Below are 22258 nucleotides of genomic sequence, written 5' to 3' on the forward strand. Positions count from 1 at the left end.
CAACCAATGAGGCTATAGGAAATCTTTAACTTTGTGAGGACTGCACTACATGTTCATCTTTTCAGTTGTTCTCAGGCTATGAAACTTCTATACTTTTTGCTTCTTCGTCATTGACCAAAGTTCGTTGTATAACTGTCTCATATGTAGTATACGAATTCATCCAGCTCTCAAATCTCGTTAATCAAGTAGCAGTCATCCCCCAACAGATTCACACGATTACATAACGGTAGGAAGGTAACAGTACGACGACTCCTTACTCATACTGTTTGTCGCTTTCGATCAATTTTAAAATTGTTTAAAAATTTCTGTAGTTGTTTATGTCTGACACAAAATTTGTAAATTCGTTTTAAGCAGCACCGAGTTGAATTAACCAGTTTTCATATAGGCCATATATACTATGTTTGTAATAATGAAACTTACCTCCATACCCTCATGGTAGTCCTTAAACCTTTGTAAGAAAAATTGCTAAATACAATAATTATGAAAGATGAATATTTGTCACAAAATTTTTTTTGAAATGAAGTAATTTATGCTGTTGAATATTCAAAGTGAAAATTGTAAATTATTATACTGCAGCTTTTTAAAATTATTTGTTACAGAACTTTTTGAAAAATAACTATCATATACATGTATGTCTCATGAGCTTGCAGCTAGATACTTTCAATGTTCATTAAAACTTGCTAGAACTTGTCAGAAATAGCTGTATTTGATAAACAGATGCACTCAAATACAGATGCACTACAGCGATTCATGATTGAAATATGAGACGTTCAGATCGAGAGAAAGAAGTAGCCGTTTAGGTGTGATCTATTCTGAGCATTTTAACAAGGTTTTCATTATCAACAATAATCGTGTTTTTCATTTCCGTGCTTGTTTCGTGAGCCAAAACATTGAGGTCAGCAAGTAATGGTTAGACAAATGGAAAACAGCTCATGTTTCTAGATGCAGTTTTGATGAGTCTTTACATATTGTCTTGCCTTTTCTTTGAAACTGTCTGTTGGTCGAATAAAATGAGTGACTGAAACGAGAGAATATTTTTTGCATTCAATTCTCTCACCTAACCACTGTTTCACATTTTATCTCCATATGTTGGAGTTGTCCTTGCAGTGATAACCGTATTTGTTGACTATGTTCACCATCAACCTATGGTGTCGTGGATGCAACGCTGATACGTGTCGTCAGGAAATATTGCAGCTGTCAAACATAGTTCGCCGACAGCCTGTGCAATATGCTCCACTTCAGCGATGGTGATTGGATGTCGTGGATTGCTTGATCTATATTTTCTTTCATGACAGTTGCTGCGGGATTAGCATTTTATTGTTTTTGTGACCTGACCGCATTATATAATGAGGATGGTATGCCGCAGACAATTTGCTGATGTAAACGTAGATGGGTTTGTGATAATGTGAACACTGTTATCACAGAATATCACCGATATATGGATGGATTAACGTCGTCGTACTGCGATCTAGTGTGATTTCAGTCAAGTCTTCATGTCACAACACGTCCTGGAGAGCTGAATGTCAAGCACCTCTGCCAAAAATCTCACAACACATAACATTATGCAACATTTATAAAACAATAGCAACCAATAAGGCGCTGTATGACTAACTGTGACGTAATGGATATGTTTTGCCAGTAGATTAAATTATAATGTCAGATTGTAAGGGGAGATAAACTTAGTGCAGAGCAATTACTCCATCATTCTTCTACGCAGGAGGTCCAATGTAGAGAAAGTGACCCGCTCCCGGGTTGCAATATGTGGAGTTATCCACTCTTTTCAATGTTGTCTTTACTCACACTTGAAACACTGCTAGTTGCGTTAAACAAATGTGAAAAATTGAAAATTGCTTTATTTGGTAATAAAAATGCTAACTTTCATGTTATTGGCAAATTTTAGCCAAAAAAATATATACAACGCTGCGGCTGAAATCCATCATATTTGAGGGACTACAATTCTGTGTGCAGTGAATTAACCATACACTTGTAATCATCTTCGCTTTGTTTCTTCAAGAGAAATAAAAACTTTATATTATGTTTACATAAAGTGTAATATATGATATAGAATAAAGAAGTTACAAACTAAAACACATATTGCTCTATGTTACATATCTAATTAGGAGTGTTGCATGTACTCCCTTCCCAAAATTAATGTTGGATTTCAACTCTGTTATTTGCTGTAAGCGACAATTATTGAGACCATCAAAAATAGTGAAATGAATGTGATAGTAATTTTTTCATTACATGTATTGCAGTGGCTCTGCATCTTGAAGACTAGCCGTACTATTCGCTGTATGATGACATTAATCCCACAATATTTTGGTGAACGTCTGTGATAACAATGTTCACAATATCACGAACCCATCCGTGTCTACATCAGCGAATAGTCTACCAGTATAGCATTCACATTATACATTGTGTTTGCGGAAACAATGAAACACCAGTCCTGTAGCAACTGTCACAGCAGAAAATATAGATCAAGCAATCCACGACATCCAATCACCATCACAGAAGGGGAGCATGTTGCACAGGCTGCCGTGGACGCTCAGTGATTTCTGCAAAAAAATGGACAGCTCCAGTCTTTCCCCGATGTATAAGGCTGCCTCAATGATGCCATCAGTTTATGAGGCACTTAGTCGACGAATAATTGCCGGTAGGACAACTCTGACACACAGCGATATAGTGTGACCTTGCCATTATTTCAAGGAAAGTCAAAGACATGTGATGCTTTACAAGTGCTAAACCTTACAATGCCTTACAAGTGAAGCATTGACTTTTCATCTGGCTTCATAAAGACTCAACTGGTGTCCTTTGTATCATGTCTGTTTCCAATGTCGCGATGTGCTACAAATAGAGATCACATGAACTCTGAACTAGGACCTCCAAGGCTCATGTTAAGGCTTTACAGTAAAAGGGTACCTGCCATACATGTCGCATAGGTAGCTGATTAGGCATTTATTGGATTTTTTTAGCAGTCAATAACTTGTATAGCAGGGCCTGACCTTCATATAAGGTTGAAGCCCTTAGCTTCTATCGTATCTGGCTACTCGGATCATGTCTGAATTCCTATCACACGATATGAACACTCACCTGAGCCCGTAAAGCAATATATTTTGTGGTTTGTGCATAGTGTTTACACAAAGAAAAAATATATGGGTAGGTAACGCGACAAAGACGAACATAGCCATTCAGTGGTTCATTTCTCCCAATTGGTTGGCTTATAGAAAAACTGGTGATCCAAGATGTAAGTTTGTAAATTAAAATGATGAGAAATGGGTCTGTTCACTTGGTTGTTCTAACATCTGGAATAATGAAGGTTTTATAGGTGAACTTACACAAATTTTGAGTAGATTTTATCACAAAATATCAGTATTTTTCTATCATGTCCGATTGTTTTTGATGCTTGAGGTGATCTGACTGCCAGGATGTTTCAAGATTAAAATCGATAATTCTGACAATTTGACCTGAAGATATGAGTGTTCTGATAAACGATAAGACAACTATTCAGGAACACCGTAAGACGCAATAGCAGCCATTATTATGGTGTATTCTAACTTTAAAATGTTAAAAACGTCATGTTCGTTCTATAATTCCAAAGTTTTACATTCTTTTCATTAAAACTTTGAAAGCTACACCATGGAAATACTTAATAACATGCTAATATTTTACTATCAAAGTAGTTCCTTGTTCAACTCGGTCTGATGCTTCGATACCTGATACTGGATGTTTCAAGATTAAAATCGATAAAACTTGTTCATAAAAATAACGCTCAGATCAATCGAAAGTGTGATTATGACGTCTATAATCGCAGAGACCGACAGAATAGAGACGCGTGACGCTTCGACTTGAACACAATAGCTGATATCAACTATAGTAACGATAACAACTAGTCATGTCATTTTGCATGAAGTTTCTTTTGATCATTTCAACCGTGATCAAGTTTTGTCAATTTTAAGCTTGCAACATCCTGGCAGTCAGATCGCCTCAAACATCAAAAACAATGGGACATGATAGAAAAATACTGATACTTTCTGATAAAATCTACTCAAATTTTGTGCATGTTCATTTTTAAGACATCTTTATTTTTAGCTGTTTTCTATTTTTCAAGCTAATTTGTTCAGATTTATTCAAAAGCAAACAAGCTGCCTGCATAATATCTGAATTCGGTGATGAATATCTGCTGCATCTCTGCAGTAGATAATCTACAGCTGGTTTGATGCAGGAAGTCATAATTCACATAATGGGCCTGGTGGGAATAACAATATATTTATACAGACCTATGCAAGTCGGTAAATGCTAAAAAATCCAAATTTGTTGTTGCTTTGTTGCGTAATAAAAAACTAATAATTTTTGTTGTTTATTACTTTTTAAACGACCTGGTTGTTTAGCATCAGTAGCTTTTTTGGAAGAGTTCAACTCTGCAAAAAATGCAAATCGTTGGGAAACTTCCTGAATCTCTGATGGATGCTTGCCAACGAATCAGCTTCCGTTATCATCACCTTCTTCTTGTGCAAGATGTCTATTATTTAAAGATTAGGGTGATAAACAGTTCAACATCAAAGATAACAAACACACAGATGTTTGTTATAACTATAATGTGATCTGGTTTGAAGATGATATACTACTGAATGGATGACCTTGCAATGAGACCAAGGGAATATTTCACTTGTATGTATATTTTTATTCCTCCAATTACTTCAAAGTGCTAAAATAATAATTCTACTATAACTGTCTCTTTATTCCCTATTAGTTCAAAGTTGAAAATAGTGAGTTACTCTACCCAAGATATAATGACTACACAAGACAGTGTTTCAGCGAAATTTCGTTTCTGTTGCATCCATGGCTAGCGTTTCATTGGTTGGTGCTTTATTATTAGGATCCATGATGATTATCCGCTGTACATGTTTAGGAGCTCTTTATTCCGCACCTTTGCACACCTACTGACAAATGGCACTGATTCTGACGCTGCCAAAAGCAATAGCCACTGTAATAAAACAATTATACTAACCAGAAGGATCCAGTGATAACACACTGACATGAGATCATATTTACCAGCTCAATGAAGAATAAGGATATAAATAGATGCAAATTTGCCTTTTTTCTCCTCGCATCTACGTCAGAAACGGGAGGAAACAGAATTGGAAACTCTCCAACTACGTCTCCGTTAGAGATCTGTGTTCATAATTCTGCATGTACATGTATGCTTTGCTTTCCATTCACATGGACAGGTTATCGAGGTGCAAGGGTCGACATCGTAAATACATGTGTATGCCATACTGCCATACGGGCTATTGTTCTACTTAATTGCTGCCAATGCAATGCTGCCTGCAGAAGGGTGTGGATTCACAAACCCGTTTCGCAGATGTTGGCGCTGTATTCGATGACGTATCTCATCGTATCCGTATTTTTTTGGTGAATCATAATTTATTTAGCTTCTCTTTCATTTGCATAATGCAGGATGACTCTAGTGTCGTTGCTGTCGGTCAGCTTCGTTTCCTTGAAGTGCGCTGCCTAGAGATGAGAGAGACAATGAGAGATGATAAATTGGGTGCAGGTTTTTACAGACAATAGCAGTTCATTTTTATCAGTTCAATTACGATCAATCATAGCTGAAGGCCCTGCTACAGATACAACTGTCTTACAGGTAATTGTGAACAGGAGACTGTTATTTCCGCAATAGCTAAGGCTAATCTGCCCCTCGTCTATCTCTGCCAAGTTTTTAACTTTTTTTCCAGTTACCTCATTGCAAAAACGTCATAAAAATTGAAACATTTATTTAATGCAAGTTGAAAATAGCTAAAATTATTTTTTATGTTTAGTGAGTTTAAAAAGAAAGTCCCTGGGACTGAGTAAAATAACTCTTTCCATTCGACTTGAGCGATAACAATGATCACGTGTTAGATTGTGCGATTGAATTTTCTTAAACAATGCATTTCAGTAATTATATATTCCATTGGCTATTCAAGCTTGATTGGCTCTGTATGATGATACTGTGTCAGACTTTTGGCGTCTGTTAAGTTATTCGCTGCTTTTTGCATAATCTGTGACTGGTTTTATACCATTATTTGAGTAGATATAAAAATGTGGTTTAAATGAAAAATAATAACTTTACATATTGTAATATTAACATAATCATGTAAAAAGTGGTTAAAATCGAAGGAAACTTTCAATTTAAAATCCATGAGATGGTTTTAAGTAAGTAGTGCATCCATTCACATAATTTTCCATATTTTTTTAATTTGTTAAAATATAAGAACACAATAAATGTAGACACTGTAGATACTTGTAGAAACTAAAATTTTGTTTAAATTAATACTTTATTGTTTTGTGATCAATCATGCCTACAAAACGCCTCGCTTCAGCCGCGTATGGGCGGGCCTTCACCTCGCTTTCTCATTGGCTGAGATCATGTAAGCACTTGCCTGCCAATCACTTGACAGCTGCACGCTATAAAAGGCCTGTGAATAGGCGAGCCACTGATCCACCAGAATTGTGAGATGTGATCTGTTTGGTTAGCAAGAGACGATCAAACATGAGGAGCCAATTCTTCTCCTTCATCTTAATAAAATTCATACTATCTGAAAGTAACTCTCAAGAAACCAGCACTAGTTCGGAGGAAAGTGATAATATATTATCAAATTGGTTATTCCCTGTAGAAGTGCTGACAGAAGAGCCTGCACGAGGTCAAGGCCGGACATCGGAGTGGTACAAAGAGTTTAAGGTGATAGAATACTTTATTTCTTTTCTCAGGTCATGACCTGAAATAAACAGGCAATAAACAGTCTGAAATAATGCCTAGCTTTTGCTTTTTGTACAGTTTAGAAATAAGCTAACATTTTAAACAGCGATGAACTTAGAGTGTATAGTTTCTATTTTGTATTTCAGCTACTAGAGCCTATTGCTAATGATACTAGCGTTACTCTAAGCGGTTCGATCTCAATCAGCGAGACCATCGTTGGTGATCATTACACGATATCAGCCATAGTACCCGGAACAGCGAGTGACAATATTTATATTCTACGCAGAAGGCAAGATCCTCTGAACGGGTTGAGGTATGGACTAGTGTGCTTTGTTAGGCTCTAATATATTTTCATATACAAGCAAAGAATATGATTTTATTAACTCGTATAAAGCTTAGGTGATCAGTTTGACAAATCTATCCAGCAAACTTATAGTTCTGTCTCGTATTTTTAAGCTAATCTGCGAAAAAAATATGCGCGAGATGCAAGCCAGTCTAATCCACTGGTATTGTTGTGGAATGGTTGATAAGTTAACCAAAAAAGCTGGCAGGGTGTAAAGAGACGGTGATAAGCATACCAGAGCAGTGATAATTTTGCTACCACAACAAAGGCTAGATTTGGTTGAGATAACTTCATCTCCTGACATGTACTGCAGGGTGGTTGCAGGTGGCAGGGCGTGTCGTCGGGTGGTTGCTGTTTTATCCAGCATCAGCCAATAACACCTGCACAAACTAAGTTGAGCCTTGTAGTGGATTTATCCTTAAATCTAATCCACACGCCCTTAATTATCTTCACTCAAACCAAGTATCTTGTATAAATTAAATCAATGCAAAGTTTGACATACAAAAAATGCTAACATTTTGTTCAATTTTTGTCATCCTGTTTTTTATATACATCTTTGTAAACGGAATGATTTTATAAAGATTTTGTTTAAACAGTGAATTTGGCATAACGGGAAATTATACAAGAAGAGATGAAGGCGCCATACCCGTCAACTGTGTTCTTCAGATCAACCTGACAACAGGAAATGTCATCAGCTCTTTTGGAAATGAGACGTGAGTTGCAGCACTTTGTCTGGTTGTCTTTTGCTGAAATGTGTTTATACTTTTGCTTTGTTACCAAAACAGTAATAAGGCAGCACTGCAAGAAATAATAATTGTTATAATAATATATAGAATAACAATGATAATACATGTATAGGTCTATAGTTAAATTTCTGCTTTAAAAATGAAGAAGATATCATTTTCAAAGTACGAACATTTTTACCACATTTTTCCTTGGTTCTGTGGAAAGTTGTCGGTGTAGTCATTAGAATTGGGGGGTTTTTCACACTAGTAGTAGCTTGCAAACAACTTCACTGTTTTGTAGGCTTGCCTGAAGCTCTATATGATTAATTTTTAAAAATAGATTATGCTTTTTACCCAAAAGCCTTTGATATTTCTCTTCGCTGCCAGCAGCAAAGATTAAACTAGACATGCGATTGAAATGACGTCATGCTTTACCAAAATTCTTCCACCACCTTTCCTAAAACGTTTTACGATATTTAAAAATTTACATTGCTGTGGGGCATGATAGCATTGCCACAAACAAGTCTCTATCGTAACATTACACAGCGTCTACACAAACAGGATGCTAACAAGTGGTGGTCACATGACTTCAAAGGACATTTTGTTTGTTTATCTGCCTGGCAGTGTAAGAGCTATAGCGTACAGTTACTCACACCATTAAGCTCAAATTATAACTTGGAATGTGTCGTTGACCTATCCATGAGAGAGCTGTAAATGATTCGGTGTTTTAAAGATGTTTTTCATACTATCAAAATGAGATGAATATCAAAGAGTCACCACAGAGTCATTGTTTATTGTAAGTGACATTCAGGAGGTAGTGTCAGATAATACGGCATATTCTTGTTTTGCCATTATCAGCGTGTCACATACTTCCTCTGCCTCCAGACATGAATAAAACTGCTTTGAGGCAGCCAAAGTTAACTATCTAAAATATTTATCTTACGCAGTCATTGTCCACTACAGGTTCTACTACCCTAATGCGATGGTAAGAGATCCCCAAGGAAACTTCTGGTTTTCAGATGCTGCCCAACATCAAGTAAGTGAGCCTAAACACAACTCACAAGCAAATTTAGTAAAAATATCATTGCACAAGATTAATTAGGATTTTTTTCCTGGAAAAGAGGAGTTTTTTATAAAGCAAAACAATTTAGAACTTAATAAAAAAATTAAAGAAAAACTGTAACCAGCTGAGAGACAGCAAAAGGTTATGAGTTATGTTAATAAAAAAACTGTCATCAAAACTAAACAATCGCAGTAGCGCTTGACAGCATCTGCAGTAGCATCTGGTACAGCATGATCACATCTTACTCTTCTATTCTATTTCTGTTGTCATCCGCTTATTGCTTAATTTTGTGAATAATTAAACATTTAAGCGCACAATAAAAGGTTTGCAATTTTAAATAGTTACAACTTAATTATATCAAACAATATATTCCCATTTTCTGATCTTTCCCATTTTTTTGCTGGCCGCGCCACAAGAAAATGGAAACATTTCGCACGCCTTTGCTTTTTAGCTCAAAAGGCAATTTTTCAATGGCTACATGATAGTTTTCATTCATAGTTGCAATGATATGATCAGATTAGCGATAGCAAAAGTAAAAATAACGACGCATTTTTATGGTTATAGATTATAAGTTATCAGCCTGCACTGCCTAGCAACTATATCATTCTCGTGGTTCTCTCGAAATTTTATAGTGGTTCATGCCATGTAAAGTGTTCATAGTTAGGGTGCTTATAAGTTTCCTACAGGTACCCTGGAAGGTTACAAAATGTAAAAAATCTATTATAAATGGCTTACTAGATAACCACTAGTCTAGTCTTATGCGCATACATGAACTTGGAGTTATCTGCTATTTGCCACTTTCATTGATATGTTATTAATACTGGAGTTACTCTATTGAAGACCCATCACCCTGAACACATTTGTTGTAAAACAAATGTTCGGTATTTTGGTATTTTTAGTCTAATAATGGCAAAATATTGATAAAGATCTCAGGCTACAGCTTTTGCTGATGTTTTTCCACTGTCAACACACCCTACTTGACTCGTTATCATGCAACCCAATCAAGGTGAAAACTGTCATAGTTATCCTAAAATACCGAGGTGTATGAGATTGAAGTCCAAACACTTCACATGCACCCCACCCCCCACCCGTGTACTCCTATGGTTAGGGAAACTAGCAGTGCCCTTATGAGCATGGCCAGAAATTTGCTAGTTATCCACCGCCTAGCATTCCTTGTATAACAATATATATTTATCACACAGTGTAATTAATATTCTAACTTTGTGATGCGGTACAAAAAGTATAAAAAATTAACTTTAGCCGTGACCCTGCGTGAACAATAATAATCCTACGTGGTGATCACAGTCTTCAATTCGCTCACAGACTCATAAAATAGTTCAAATTGCTCGCTGCTGTTTATGTGCATAATGCGTAATTATGCATTACGCATTATGCGTAATGCGATTCAGCTCATGCAGTTGTTCCGTCATGGTGAAATACTAAGTCAATGCAAGTTCACAGGTGAAGTCAGGTAAATACGATGCTTAAAGTCCTTCCTTTATGTTTTTATGATGCTATTAATCTGCAAGATTATGTCATCCTCAAGATGTATATAACAAAAATCTGCGAGTCGACCGAGTTTTATTACTCACAAATTGTTACCAAATATTTCATGCTTGCAAAAGATGGCAACAGCACTTGCAAATGATGCACAAAAAATGCCACACAAGCTATTCCATTTTAAACATTCTTCACATTCTGCTATGATGTTTGGTGTGGAGATTTTTATTTATTTTTAACAAAGCGCCCACGTTAATCCACAACTTGCGAATGAATGTCTATTGAAACACTTATCCGCACGGTAGCTTAACCTGTGCGCAAGTCCAAATCCACATCATTCACACAATGAGAATGTAGCGACAGCGTGCAATGAATGGTAACAAGGTAATGGTAACAAGCGCTGACAAAATATTGATTTAAGTTCGTTAGATTGAGAAGGAGAGTTTTATTAGCTGTGATGATGGATTTTCCCTAATTCTGTTGGAGTCCCGGACATTCATGCATTTCAAAATGAAAATAAAGACAAGTATAGCGTAGAAAGTGGGTGAAGGACTCAAGTTTTAATTTTCTTGCAGGTTTTACAAGTGAATCCAGATGCAGCTAGGCCATACGTAGCGATAGGCAAGCGGTTTACTCCTGGTAGAGGGAAAAGTCAGCTGTGTGCCCCAACAGATGTGGCTGTCACCTCCAGTCATGTATACGTCGCTGATGGGTGAGTCAAAATATGTTAACATTTGTAAATATGTATACAAATAATGATATGATTGAAACGGCGTGTAGTTTGACATCACAAACATGTTTTAAAATATTCAAAGATTGGTGATTAATTTTTACCTAAACCAATTGCAAACTGCTGGTTTCACATAACAAAAAATAATATTTCAAAGATAAATCCTAGTAACATTTAAAATTACGGCTGAATATATCTGGGTATTTAATTCACCGGTCACTCATCTACCGGTCACTCATCTACTGGTCATTCATCTACCGGTCACTCATCTACGGTCATCTACCGGTCGCTCATCTCACGGTCATTCATCTACCAGTCGCTCATCTACCGGTCGCTCATCTACCAGTCGCTCATCTACCGGTCATTCATCTACCGGTCATTCATCTACCGGTCATTCATCTACCGGTCATTCATCTACCGGTCATTCATCTATCGGTCATTCATCTACCGGTCATTTATTTACCAGTCACTCATCTACCGGTCACTCATCTACCGGTCATTCATCTACCGGTCATTCATCTACCGGTCATTCATCTGCCGGTCATTCATCTACTGGTCATTCATCTACCGGTCATTCATCTACCGGTCATTTATTTACCGGTCCCTCATCTACCGGTCACTCATCTACCGGTCACTCATCTACCGGTCATTCATCTACCGGTCGTTCATCTACCGGTCGCTCATCTACCGGTCATTCATCTACCGGTCATTCATCTACCGGTCATTCATCTACCGGTCATTCATCTACCGGTCATTCATCTACCGGTCATTTATCTACCGGTCATTCATCTACCGGTCATTCATCTACCGGTCATTCATCTACCGGTCATTCATCCACCGGTCATTCATCTACCGGTCATTCATCTACCGGTCATTCATCTACCGGTCACTCATCCACCGGTCACTCATCTACCGGTCATTCATATACCGGTCATTCATCTAATGGTCAATCATCTACCGGTCATTCATCTACCGGTCACTCATCTACCGGTCATTCATCTACTGCCCTTTTATATGTAACTTTTATATGATCTGTTGTCAAGTTTGCTGTGACCACCAGAGGTATAATTGAAATTCTAGTTTGTATTTAATGCTCATGATTCCATTGATGAGTTAGACAAACTGATAAATCAGTAACTTCATGGTCTTTCTCAACTTACAGTTTATACCAAACTTTTTTTACTGCTGAATGGAACGATTCTTTCACACTGACTATTTTTATAAAAGATAAACGTTTTAGCAACAACAAAATTGTTGTAATACAATTTTTATTGGATGAAAGTAAAATGCATATGTTCTCCACCGATATGTGAATGAACCAACCATACATTCATTGTGAACAGAAAAGCGGAAGACATTCTTGTTGAATCTGTAAAAGTCAGCAGTAGTCAAATCCTTAGACTTGTATAGCAGTTTTAGTGTTGAAGTATTACAAGCCAATCATTAGTGTTGATTTTATTGACTACTTGCTAGGATACTTTTACATGTATTTATTGGTTTTTAAGAGAGGCACTTATAAGTATGGGAATATATGCAGCTGCAAATAACATGATCAGGATATGTAGCTCAACATGTAGCATCTGCTAGGACATTCTACATTTAAAATAAAAATAGAGCTACACATAGTGTTTAGACAAGCTGTACTCTGCACCAAAAATACTATTCGGTGAAACAGGACTCTGAACAAGAATTATTATTCAGATAAATTGTACGCAGTACTTTGAAGTATTATCTAAATAAACTGTATACTATAATACTAGAAATATTATTCAGATAAATTGTACACTACTAGAAATATTATTCAAATAAACTGTACACTGTACCAAAAATTTTATTCAGATAAACTGTACACTGTACCGAAAGTTCTATTCAGATAGACTACTCTGTACTAGAATTATTATTCAGATAAACTGTACTCCGTACATGCCAAATATTATTTAGATAAAATGTACTGTAAATTGAAGCAATGCTATGCCACTTAAATGAGCCATTGCTGACAGATGAAATAATTAAATGAATTTTTATTTATGTTTCTGTGTAGTTTTCAGTATGCTTTTTTAGTCGTACAAAGCAACCAAATTGTAGCAGGATTTATAAAACCTGTGCTATGAATAGATGTAACTTGAGTAATATTACATGTTTTTAAACTTTAATTTTTTTTACATGTTGAGTTAGTGTAGATACTTACGTGTTGAGTTAGTGTAGATACTTACGTGTCGAGTTAGTGTAGATACTTACGTGTCGAGTTAGTGTAGATACTTACGTGTCGAGTTAGTGTAGATGCTTACGTGTTGAGTTAGTGTATATACTTACGTGTTGAGTTAGTGTAGATACTTACGTGTTGAGTTAGTGTAGATACTTACGTGTTGAGTTAGTGTAGATGCTTACATGTTGAGTTAGTGTAGATACTTACGTGTTGAGTTAGTGTATATACTTACGTGTTAAGTTAGTGTAGATACTTACGTGTTGAGTTAGTGTAGATATTTACGTTTTGAGTTAGTGTAGATACTTACGTGTTGAGTTAGTGTAGATACTTACGTGTTGAGTTAGTGTAGATACTTACGTGTTGAGTTAGTGTAGATACTTACGTGTCGAGTTAGTGTAGATACTTACGTGTCGAGTTAGTGTAGATGCTTACGTGTTGAGTTAGTGTATATACTTACGTGTTGAGTTAGTGTAGATACTTACGTGTTGAGTTAGTGTAGATACTTACGTGTTGAGTTAGTGTAGATACTTACATGTTGAGTTAGTGTAGATACTTACGTGTTGAGTTAGTGTATATACTTATGTGTTAAGTTAGTGTAGATACTTACGTGTTGAGTCAGTGTAGATACTTACGTGTTGAGTTAGTGTAGATATTTACGTTTCGAGTTAGTGTAGATACTTACGTGTTGAGTTAGTGTAGATACTTACGTGTTGAGTTAGTGTAGATACTTACGTGTTGAGTTGGTGTAAATACTTACGTGTTGAGTTAGTATAGATACTTATATGTTGAGTTAGTGTAGATACTTACGTGTTGAGCTAGTGTAGATACTTACGTGTTGAGTTAGTTTAGATACTTACATGTTGAGTTAGTGTAGATACTTACGTGTTGAGTTAGTGTATTTACTTACGTGTTAAGTTAGTGTAAATACTTACGTGTTGAGTTAGTGTAGATACTTACGTATTGAGTCAGTGTAGATACTTACGTGTTGAGTTAGTGTAGATAACTACATGTTGAGTTAGTGTAGATACTTACATGTTGAGTTAGTGTAGATACTTACATGTTGAGTTAGTGTAGATACTTGTGTAACAGGAAAGTGCATTGATAGATAGAAAAAATATGAATTTTGAAGAGGTTTTTGCAATATTGATAAGGATGAGAGTTAGTGAAAACCAATAGGATATACAAGCAAAATGGCCTAAATGTTGAAACATTGTCTAGAACCAGATGCTTGGCCTAAAAAGTATTTTAGCGATGAGTAGCACTTACGTTACAAGTTACCTTTTGCCACACTCACTACACACAAATAGGAGATGGTGCAGCAAATAATGAGATTTGCAAGTTTTTGACGTAGAATTGTAACTAAATTGAAATGATGGTCTTCTATAACTTTTATGAAGCTTAAATTGATGTTTTATCTTAGACAAAAAGGTTTTTGTTTACATTATCAGCTGACCAACTTTTTGTTAGAAAAAAGTTAATACAAAAATTATCTCTACAGTCAACATCTCGACACACAAGTTTAATCCATTCTGATGTTTGCTTCGTATCTCAAAATCATCGTATTTTCTAAAACTTTGCTCATATAAATACATTGTATTCTCTTCTATTCATTCTAGAACTGAAAAACAAGGATAAACAAGGAGAAGTTTAAATGAAAGATGGTTACGGCATAAATTATGTCCAACTGTCTCAAATACATGCAAAAACATATTAAAAAGATTAGTTTTAAATTAAACTAAAAAAATATTTGGTTTTAGTGACTAGCTGTTGCCCTTTTTTATTTTTTTGCTTTATTATTGTTGTGTCATAATGTGAAAAAGATTGCAATTTGAAACGAAATTATTGCCATTAAGGTAACATATATAAGCCCATATGCCACCAAATGGTGTTTGTGTGTGATGAGCTTTTGTTTATTCCCACACTTATCTACGAACTTGGAGCTATTCTCTCCATGAAACATTTAGTGATATGTGACCGATATGGTGAGTACACGATTAATAACTGATGAACGAATTCAATAAAATATTTTAGCACCAAATACACATTTGCTAGACAACAGGTGATTATCACAGACAAAAAACAATAAACCATTTATTAAGATAAGCTACAGCTTTTAACGCATGGTTTGTCTGCTGCCAGTGGACCCTACCTGACTCAGGTATTGTGTGCCCTCATGTACTCTCACCTAAGCAAAAACCACTGCAGTTCTTCTGAAACTGTGAGAGACACAGGGTTGGGATCCCAATAACATACCCCCCCTTACATGTAGACACGCCAGAAGCACTCTCATTCTAGACTTCAAGTTCAATGAATGAGTCACGAATTTTACAAGGTAACTAGAACCTTGCGCTGCAACAAATTTGCTTTATTTTTATAGCAGTGACCGGAATGCACATGCTCTGAATTTCTAACCCATGATTAGATTTTTGAATGTTTTTAATTATGTCATCGATAGACAGGTTGTGTTGTGCTGATATGTTGTTAGAGTACCTATGCGACTCCTACTTGATATAGGCCGGAAACTTTATCACTATGAGATGAATTGAGTGTGTGGGTGATAGGCTAATGTAGTTATACAAATGTAATTGAACTTTTTGGTGAAGTCAGGCAAAGTCCAACTGGACTTCTGTCTGTACAGGGTTTCAACTAACATGGTGGTTTCTCTCGCATCGAACAGTAATCTCATCGGCAGTAATGCATATCGGCAGCTAGTAATCATAACCAACTAGACAGCACAATTATCAAGTTTCGTTAAAGCGATAGTGATTGGGTGACGCTTGAAACGACACTTGGGTGCATTTCAAGTGGATATGTTTTCATAGGGCTCTGTAGTAGAGCGATAGTAGTGTGAAGCCTCATGTCAAGGTTGTATCCTTAAGGAAAGCAAAACCTATGCACCCATGCAAGTGTAACGCCATTGGTCACTAAAATTGTTTTCATGGCACAAGGATGGTGCATCCTGTGGGTGAATCGCGACAGAATGAGAGCGACATGAATGTTTCTATGATGGCATTGTACTGCCACACGGGAGTGCGTCGCTCGGCTGTCTTATGGAATCTTAGGATATATATTGTATATAGTAGTACAGATGATGCTAATTCATTAAAGGATACTTTCTGTATCGTCTGCACGATCTGGCAATTGGTTCATTGGACTATCACTATAAAGCAAAGAGTCAGAGATCAGACCTTCCTAAAATTTATTGTAAATGTTGCCACCTTTGCACGAGACTGCCAACAGTGTCTCGCATCTGACAGGCAAAGTATCCTTATTAACTTTCGTCTTCTGTACAGAGTAGCCATTTTCAGAATGGCCTTGACATTTGTAGCATGCGATTGTTAGCAATACGAGTTTATGTGAACATGAACCAGCAAGCTTCATGCCACAATATTTTGCTACGCCGGATTGCCTCCAGGACCTCACGGATGGTGAACGAACCAACCATACTTTAGTGTCCCATTGTAGAAATAGAACAGAAATGAGTGTTTTTATAATTGTTTTGCTAAGACCACTTGTATTAGCCTATTGGATCATAGTTTGTGTATAATAAGTACGGTGTAAGAACAAGTCAAGCTCACTGCTCAGCCAACTCTGACTTTTCTGCTGCCAGCCTCTATATTGTACATGAGGCTCACTCTTCAACGCCCAAAATAGCTCTTTCAATAAAATATCAATCTTGATATAAACTATGTCACGCATTTCTTCAAGGAGGTCTATAAACTGTAGGGCGCGTAGGAATTGTGGAAACTTTTTTATGTCATGTTTAATGTAAAACTGAATGTGGATTTGCCTATCATGCTCTGACTGTTTTTGATGTTACATTCAAATGTCATCAATTATGCCATCAATTTTGCCATCAGTTATGCCATCAATTATGCCATGATCTATGTAAGTATATGTAGTTCAACATTGAAAAAATTATGCTGTTCTTACATTTAGTGAAGCCTATAATGAAAAGAAAATTGTGTAATTTTCATTAAAATAGCTAAGCGTGATTGAGTTGAAAAAATTGTTCGTTTGTAAACGTAGATAGCTTCTAAAATGTTATTATGATGATATGACATGACTTGTAATGATAAAGAATTGGGATGGCACACCGTTGACCAATGACAACAAAAGTACCTACAATAAAATCGGTCGCAGAGTTTGCTTTCTTGATGCTAAACAAGGATTTGCAAAGCTTTAGATACAACTCGGATTTTCCTTTGACCTGCACAGTTGCTGCAAAGCAATCGTGCAAAATTATTAGAAATTGTCTCATCACATATGTATGTTATACTAATAATTGTGTAAAAAGACAGTTTTAGTAGTAATTCGGAAATAAAGCTGATACGTCAGATTGAAAACATTAGTCATAGTTTATGCAATACAAATACCCATAATACATTCCTCATTGTAGCTTGTCTCCATCTTGCAGGCATTGTAATGACAGAGTCGTCTTATTCAACAAGACTGGTGGGTACATAGCAGAGTTTGGTAAAGCCGCGAGTCAGAGCTTGCTTAGCTCATGGAACCGAGACATCGCCCAACTGCCCTTACGCTATATTAAGAAACCACAGGCTTTGGCAGTTGATGTACCGAGAAATCGACTGTATATTGCTGATTCAACTCCTAGTAGACAATCAAGGTAATACCTCTATTTCTAATGATCTGTGTGATTATGGGCATTTCTATTGATTACCTTTATTATAGTGCTTAAATAATTCAAACGTTGAACCAGTATTTTCATTAAGTGTATAAAAGTTGATATCTATGTGAATACTGCATAATAGAAACAAAACTCTGCTCTAAGATACACATCATATACAATATAATACATTGAATACTTGTATTTATTTTATAATATTATATATTTGTTATTACATCCTGTCACACAAGCTTACTATTAGGATGTGTTGAAAGATTGAAGACATTGCAATGTAGATTGCTGAATAAAACTAGTCCTTGTGTATGATGAGCAGATAATTCCCAAGTCAATACAACGCTATGAATATACAATGTCAATGTGTATTTCTCTGTTTTTATTAGGCAATGGTTTACATAGATATAAATCTTTGCACACTTAATAAATATGACATTTGAATGATTCAAGCATTAAAATTGATGTGCTAGATTTAGTGTTTTATACTCTTTTAATGCTGGTAATGTGACAGGCAGACTGGGTTTCTCTGTATAGATTTGTCAGCAATCATATATTCTAGAGCTATATAGCTAGCATTACACAAACATATTTTCTGGAACTATATAGCTAAGAGAATCACACAGTTCTATAGCACAGCTTTCTTACTAAGGCTATGGCACATTTTAGATATAATTTTATTTAAAATATTACCTCACTGACTTGACCATTTAAACCAGAAGTCAGCAAACTACAGCTTTTAGGCCAGATATGACCTAGCCAGCATTCATCCGCTCACGTCTGGCCTAACGGCTTCTTGAGTATTTAACCGCATAAGGTCTAACTTAACTGACTGACTTAACTTAACTAACTGGCTTGTAGCAGTTTTCACTGAAACAATTGTGCAAGAAGCAAGAGTTAAAATTAATTAAAAATATGGCCTCTCGGCAACTCCCGATGTTCTCTCGTTTGAGTTTTCTCATCAGCTTCTACATTCGATTGCCCCGCTCTTAGTTTCCATTATAGTTAGCCCATGCTAAGCATTTGATCGTAATGTTTGACAGCACCTATTCCTGCATGAGCACAAATAGGACTCTGTACAAGAATTATTATTCAGATAACCTGTACACAGTACTCGTAGTATTATTCAGATAAACTGTATGCTATACTAGAAATATTATTTGGGTAAACTGTATTTTGTACTAGAAATATAATTCAGATAAACTGTACGCTGTACTAGAAATATTATTCAGATAAACTGTACACCGTATTGAATATATTATTCAGATAAATTGTACACCGTACTAGAAATATTATTCAGGTAAACTGTAGTGTACTAAAATATTTTTCAGATGAACTGTATTCTGTGCTAGAGTACAGTTTATCTGAATAATCAAAAAGAGCATGAATAGGCCTACTAGAATACAACTATTCACGCTCTTTTCGAAGATGAAGTTTTAAAAGAAAAAGCTGTGATCTAAACTAAATATTCTGTTGAATGCTTCCTCAGTCGATCATGATGTTGTTCTCATTTCAAAGAAACAGGTTTCCAATTGATCATGTCATACATTTTGATAAATTAAGTGTTTCTTAAAAGCCTTTTTTTTGTTTTTTCTACCTTAGTGCTCCTTCTTGACTCCCCAATTGACCAAGTAGTTTAAAATGCTTGCCGACCTCTAATTTAAACTCTACAGTGACTATATGAGGTAGGCCGGTTGTGATGAACCAGAAGTGATTCATAGATGCAAGATTGTTGTGGGTTAGAATAATTATAGCTGTTGCAATGAAAGACTGTTTATCATTGATTGTTTCACAGGGTGGTGGAGGTGATGGCATGGCTTATTATTTTGTCTCATACTGGTGCAGTGATAGCAGGGTTTATCATTTTGTCACAGGGTGGTGGCAGTGATGGCCGGAGAGGAGAATGTGGCAAGCTTCGGCACAGGAATACGATATTTCAAGCATCCAGATATGCTTCCATACGTCGGACGAATTGCCCTGCATTCATCAATGCCATATGTATTTTTCTTAAATGCCTACAATATGCATAACCTGCATCGAGGCTTCACATTCAATACCCATGACACAACGTTCAAGGGAGCCTGGGGTCCAGACCTTCGGGTGAGTCACTCTTTAAGCTGTGTACTAAAACAGCTATTGTACCCATTCATAACAACTGGTAGCTGTCAACACGGAGTCAGGGCATGATGAGGTCATCAACATAAACACTAAAATTTGGATCAGTTTTCTTGTGAGCACAGGTATTGTATTGACTTGATCAAATCGTGAGAATGAACAATGTGTTGTCTGATAGGAAACAGTTTGTGTCTAGGTGAGAAATAAATAGCCTGAGTAATAACATACAATTAGAAACTGTGAAACAAATACTTGCTGCTGACCTCATTGCTGTATCATTTCACGTCATATTAGTTGGAACTAGGTCTAGCCAATGAGAATAAAACAAAACAAATAGAATTTTTTTTAAGCAACTCCAAGTATGTGAATTTCAGCAGTAAGAATCTGTTAAGACGGTGCTTTGGCTGATGTTAGGTTTGAAGGTTTGTGTGGGTTAGATACATGATTTTGATGTGCCTGGCACTAGCATTGGGATATTGGTGCATTTAAACAATTTTTCCTAGCTTGTGTCCGATTCGCTAGTTTGACTTGCTTTTACATTATTCGACATTACTCGCGTACGATTTGCGTTATCACTGATCTCAAGATGGTTCCAGTTTAAGGAAGTGGCTAGAAAGGATAGGTCGTCAGGGTTTGTTTGTCATTAATGTTTGGACATGATTGAAAATTTACCTGAACAAATAGGAATATTGTTAACTCCGGCTATTATAAAAAATGTCAAGTGCGTATAAACAATTCTGAAAAACATATCCTCATACATCTATGTCATGTCATGTTATGTAACCACTTGGCACTTATTCAACCATGGTAGCCCTAAAACATTGACCGATGTTGGTTAGGGGTCATGTTGATTAGGGGTCATGTTGATTAGGGGTCGCTGTTCATAAGGCATGCAGTTAGTGACCAAAAGAGGCTGCTGATAACTGAGTTCACCCGAATCATGCTTTTGGATTGATAAGATTTTTAAGTGAGGTATTTTCTAGGGAGACGAGCACATGTATCCTCCCTGTGTGTAAATATAAAAATGGTTTAAGAATTACAAATTTTGACGAGTAAATTTGACATAGAGAGAGTTGTCTTCTCATTTGTAAACAAACAGTAAGCAATTCCTAATTTCATGTTTTGATGGTCGTAATTGATAAAGGTTTCAATGCATTGATGTTGCTCAACGAATGGCTACCCGAGTGACTGTCTTTTGTGTTATTCTTTATCTGCATCAATCATGATTTTTAAGTAATCTGTTTCAACAATGAATCTGTATGCAGTAATGTTTATGTATAAATATGGATAATTTGTAGGGCTTTGTGAGACCAAGGGCTATAAGTGTCACCCTGGATGGCTCTACGATGTATGTCGCTGACGCAACTGAACAGACACCAGAAAAAATATGGATATTCACAATGACGGACTATCTGAGATCACGACGTCACGCAAGACCATCTCAACAACCCCAAGGACATGGTGTAAACCCAAATATAGATAACAATGCACATTCCAGTTACTACAACCTTCAATCCTTGACAAAGGGCGAGACCCTGCATCGTATCAACGACAGCGATATTTACCAATCAGTATACCGGAGACTTTTTGCCAAACAAGCAACCAAAGGCTCAAGCTGATATTGTAAGAAGTCTGGATATTTAGATAGGTGTAGCAATTTGTAGTTACCAGGCAGCGGTGAGACTAGACATGACATCGACAAGGCTCTTCTTTCTGCTCCACTATGACTACACACAGAGCTGCTCTTCCATTACTGCACACAAATCATTCATTTATCCATTGTTTACATTCGGACTGGCAGAAGTCGTCCTCCCTTTAAAAGTATTTTTTATCATTTTATACAAAAGAGAGCGGTGGCCATTGTTAAGATGTAAACATCAATCAAAGTACTACCTCAATATTTTGTACAATAGAGATGGAATATATTTATTTTATATAAGCTCTGTAGACTCATAGACACACCTCAATGTCTTATTCATGATGACTAAACAATACCGCACGACTCATTCTGCTGCTGGAACCTATAATGGGATCAGAGCATTGCCTCGGAATGTCCTTCCATTGTCGCCACCACATACAATACTTTTACCAATCTTTTTAACTTTAAAATAACAAATACCTATTGACAAATAATACACAAATATTTTCACACAAAATGCATATGGTTGCAAAGTATGTCCCCAATACATCATATATAC

General features: G+C 36.3%; 1 protein-coding gene across 1 annotated transcript; it reads left to right on the forward strand.

Annotated features, from left to right (window-relative positions):
* The first annotated feature begins 6507 nt into the window (after positions 1-6507).
* LOC137394832 (peptidyl-alpha-hydroxyglycine alpha-amidating lyase 2-like) lies at positions 6508-21947 on the forward strand. Its single transcript, XM_068081604.1, has 8 exons — positions 6508-6721; positions 6886-7052; positions 7679-7795; positions 8771-8843; positions 10946-11082; positions 17724-17933; positions 19820-20045; positions 21359-21947. Exons 1-8 carry the CDS (start codon positions 6533-6535, stop codon positions 21677-21679), a joined length of 1440 nt encoding a protein of 479 aa, XP_067937705.1. The 5' UTR covers positions 6508-6532; the 3' UTR covers positions 21680-21947.
* The last annotated feature ends 311 nt before the right edge of the window (positions 21948-22258 follow it).

This window comes from Watersipora subatra, chromosome 4 (genome assembly GCF_963576615.1).
Source record: "Watersipora subatra chromosome 4, tzWatSuba1.1, whole genome shotgun sequence".
NCBI lineage: Eukaryota > Metazoa > Bryozoa > Gymnolaemata > Cheilostomatida > Watersiporidae > Watersipora > Watersipora subatra.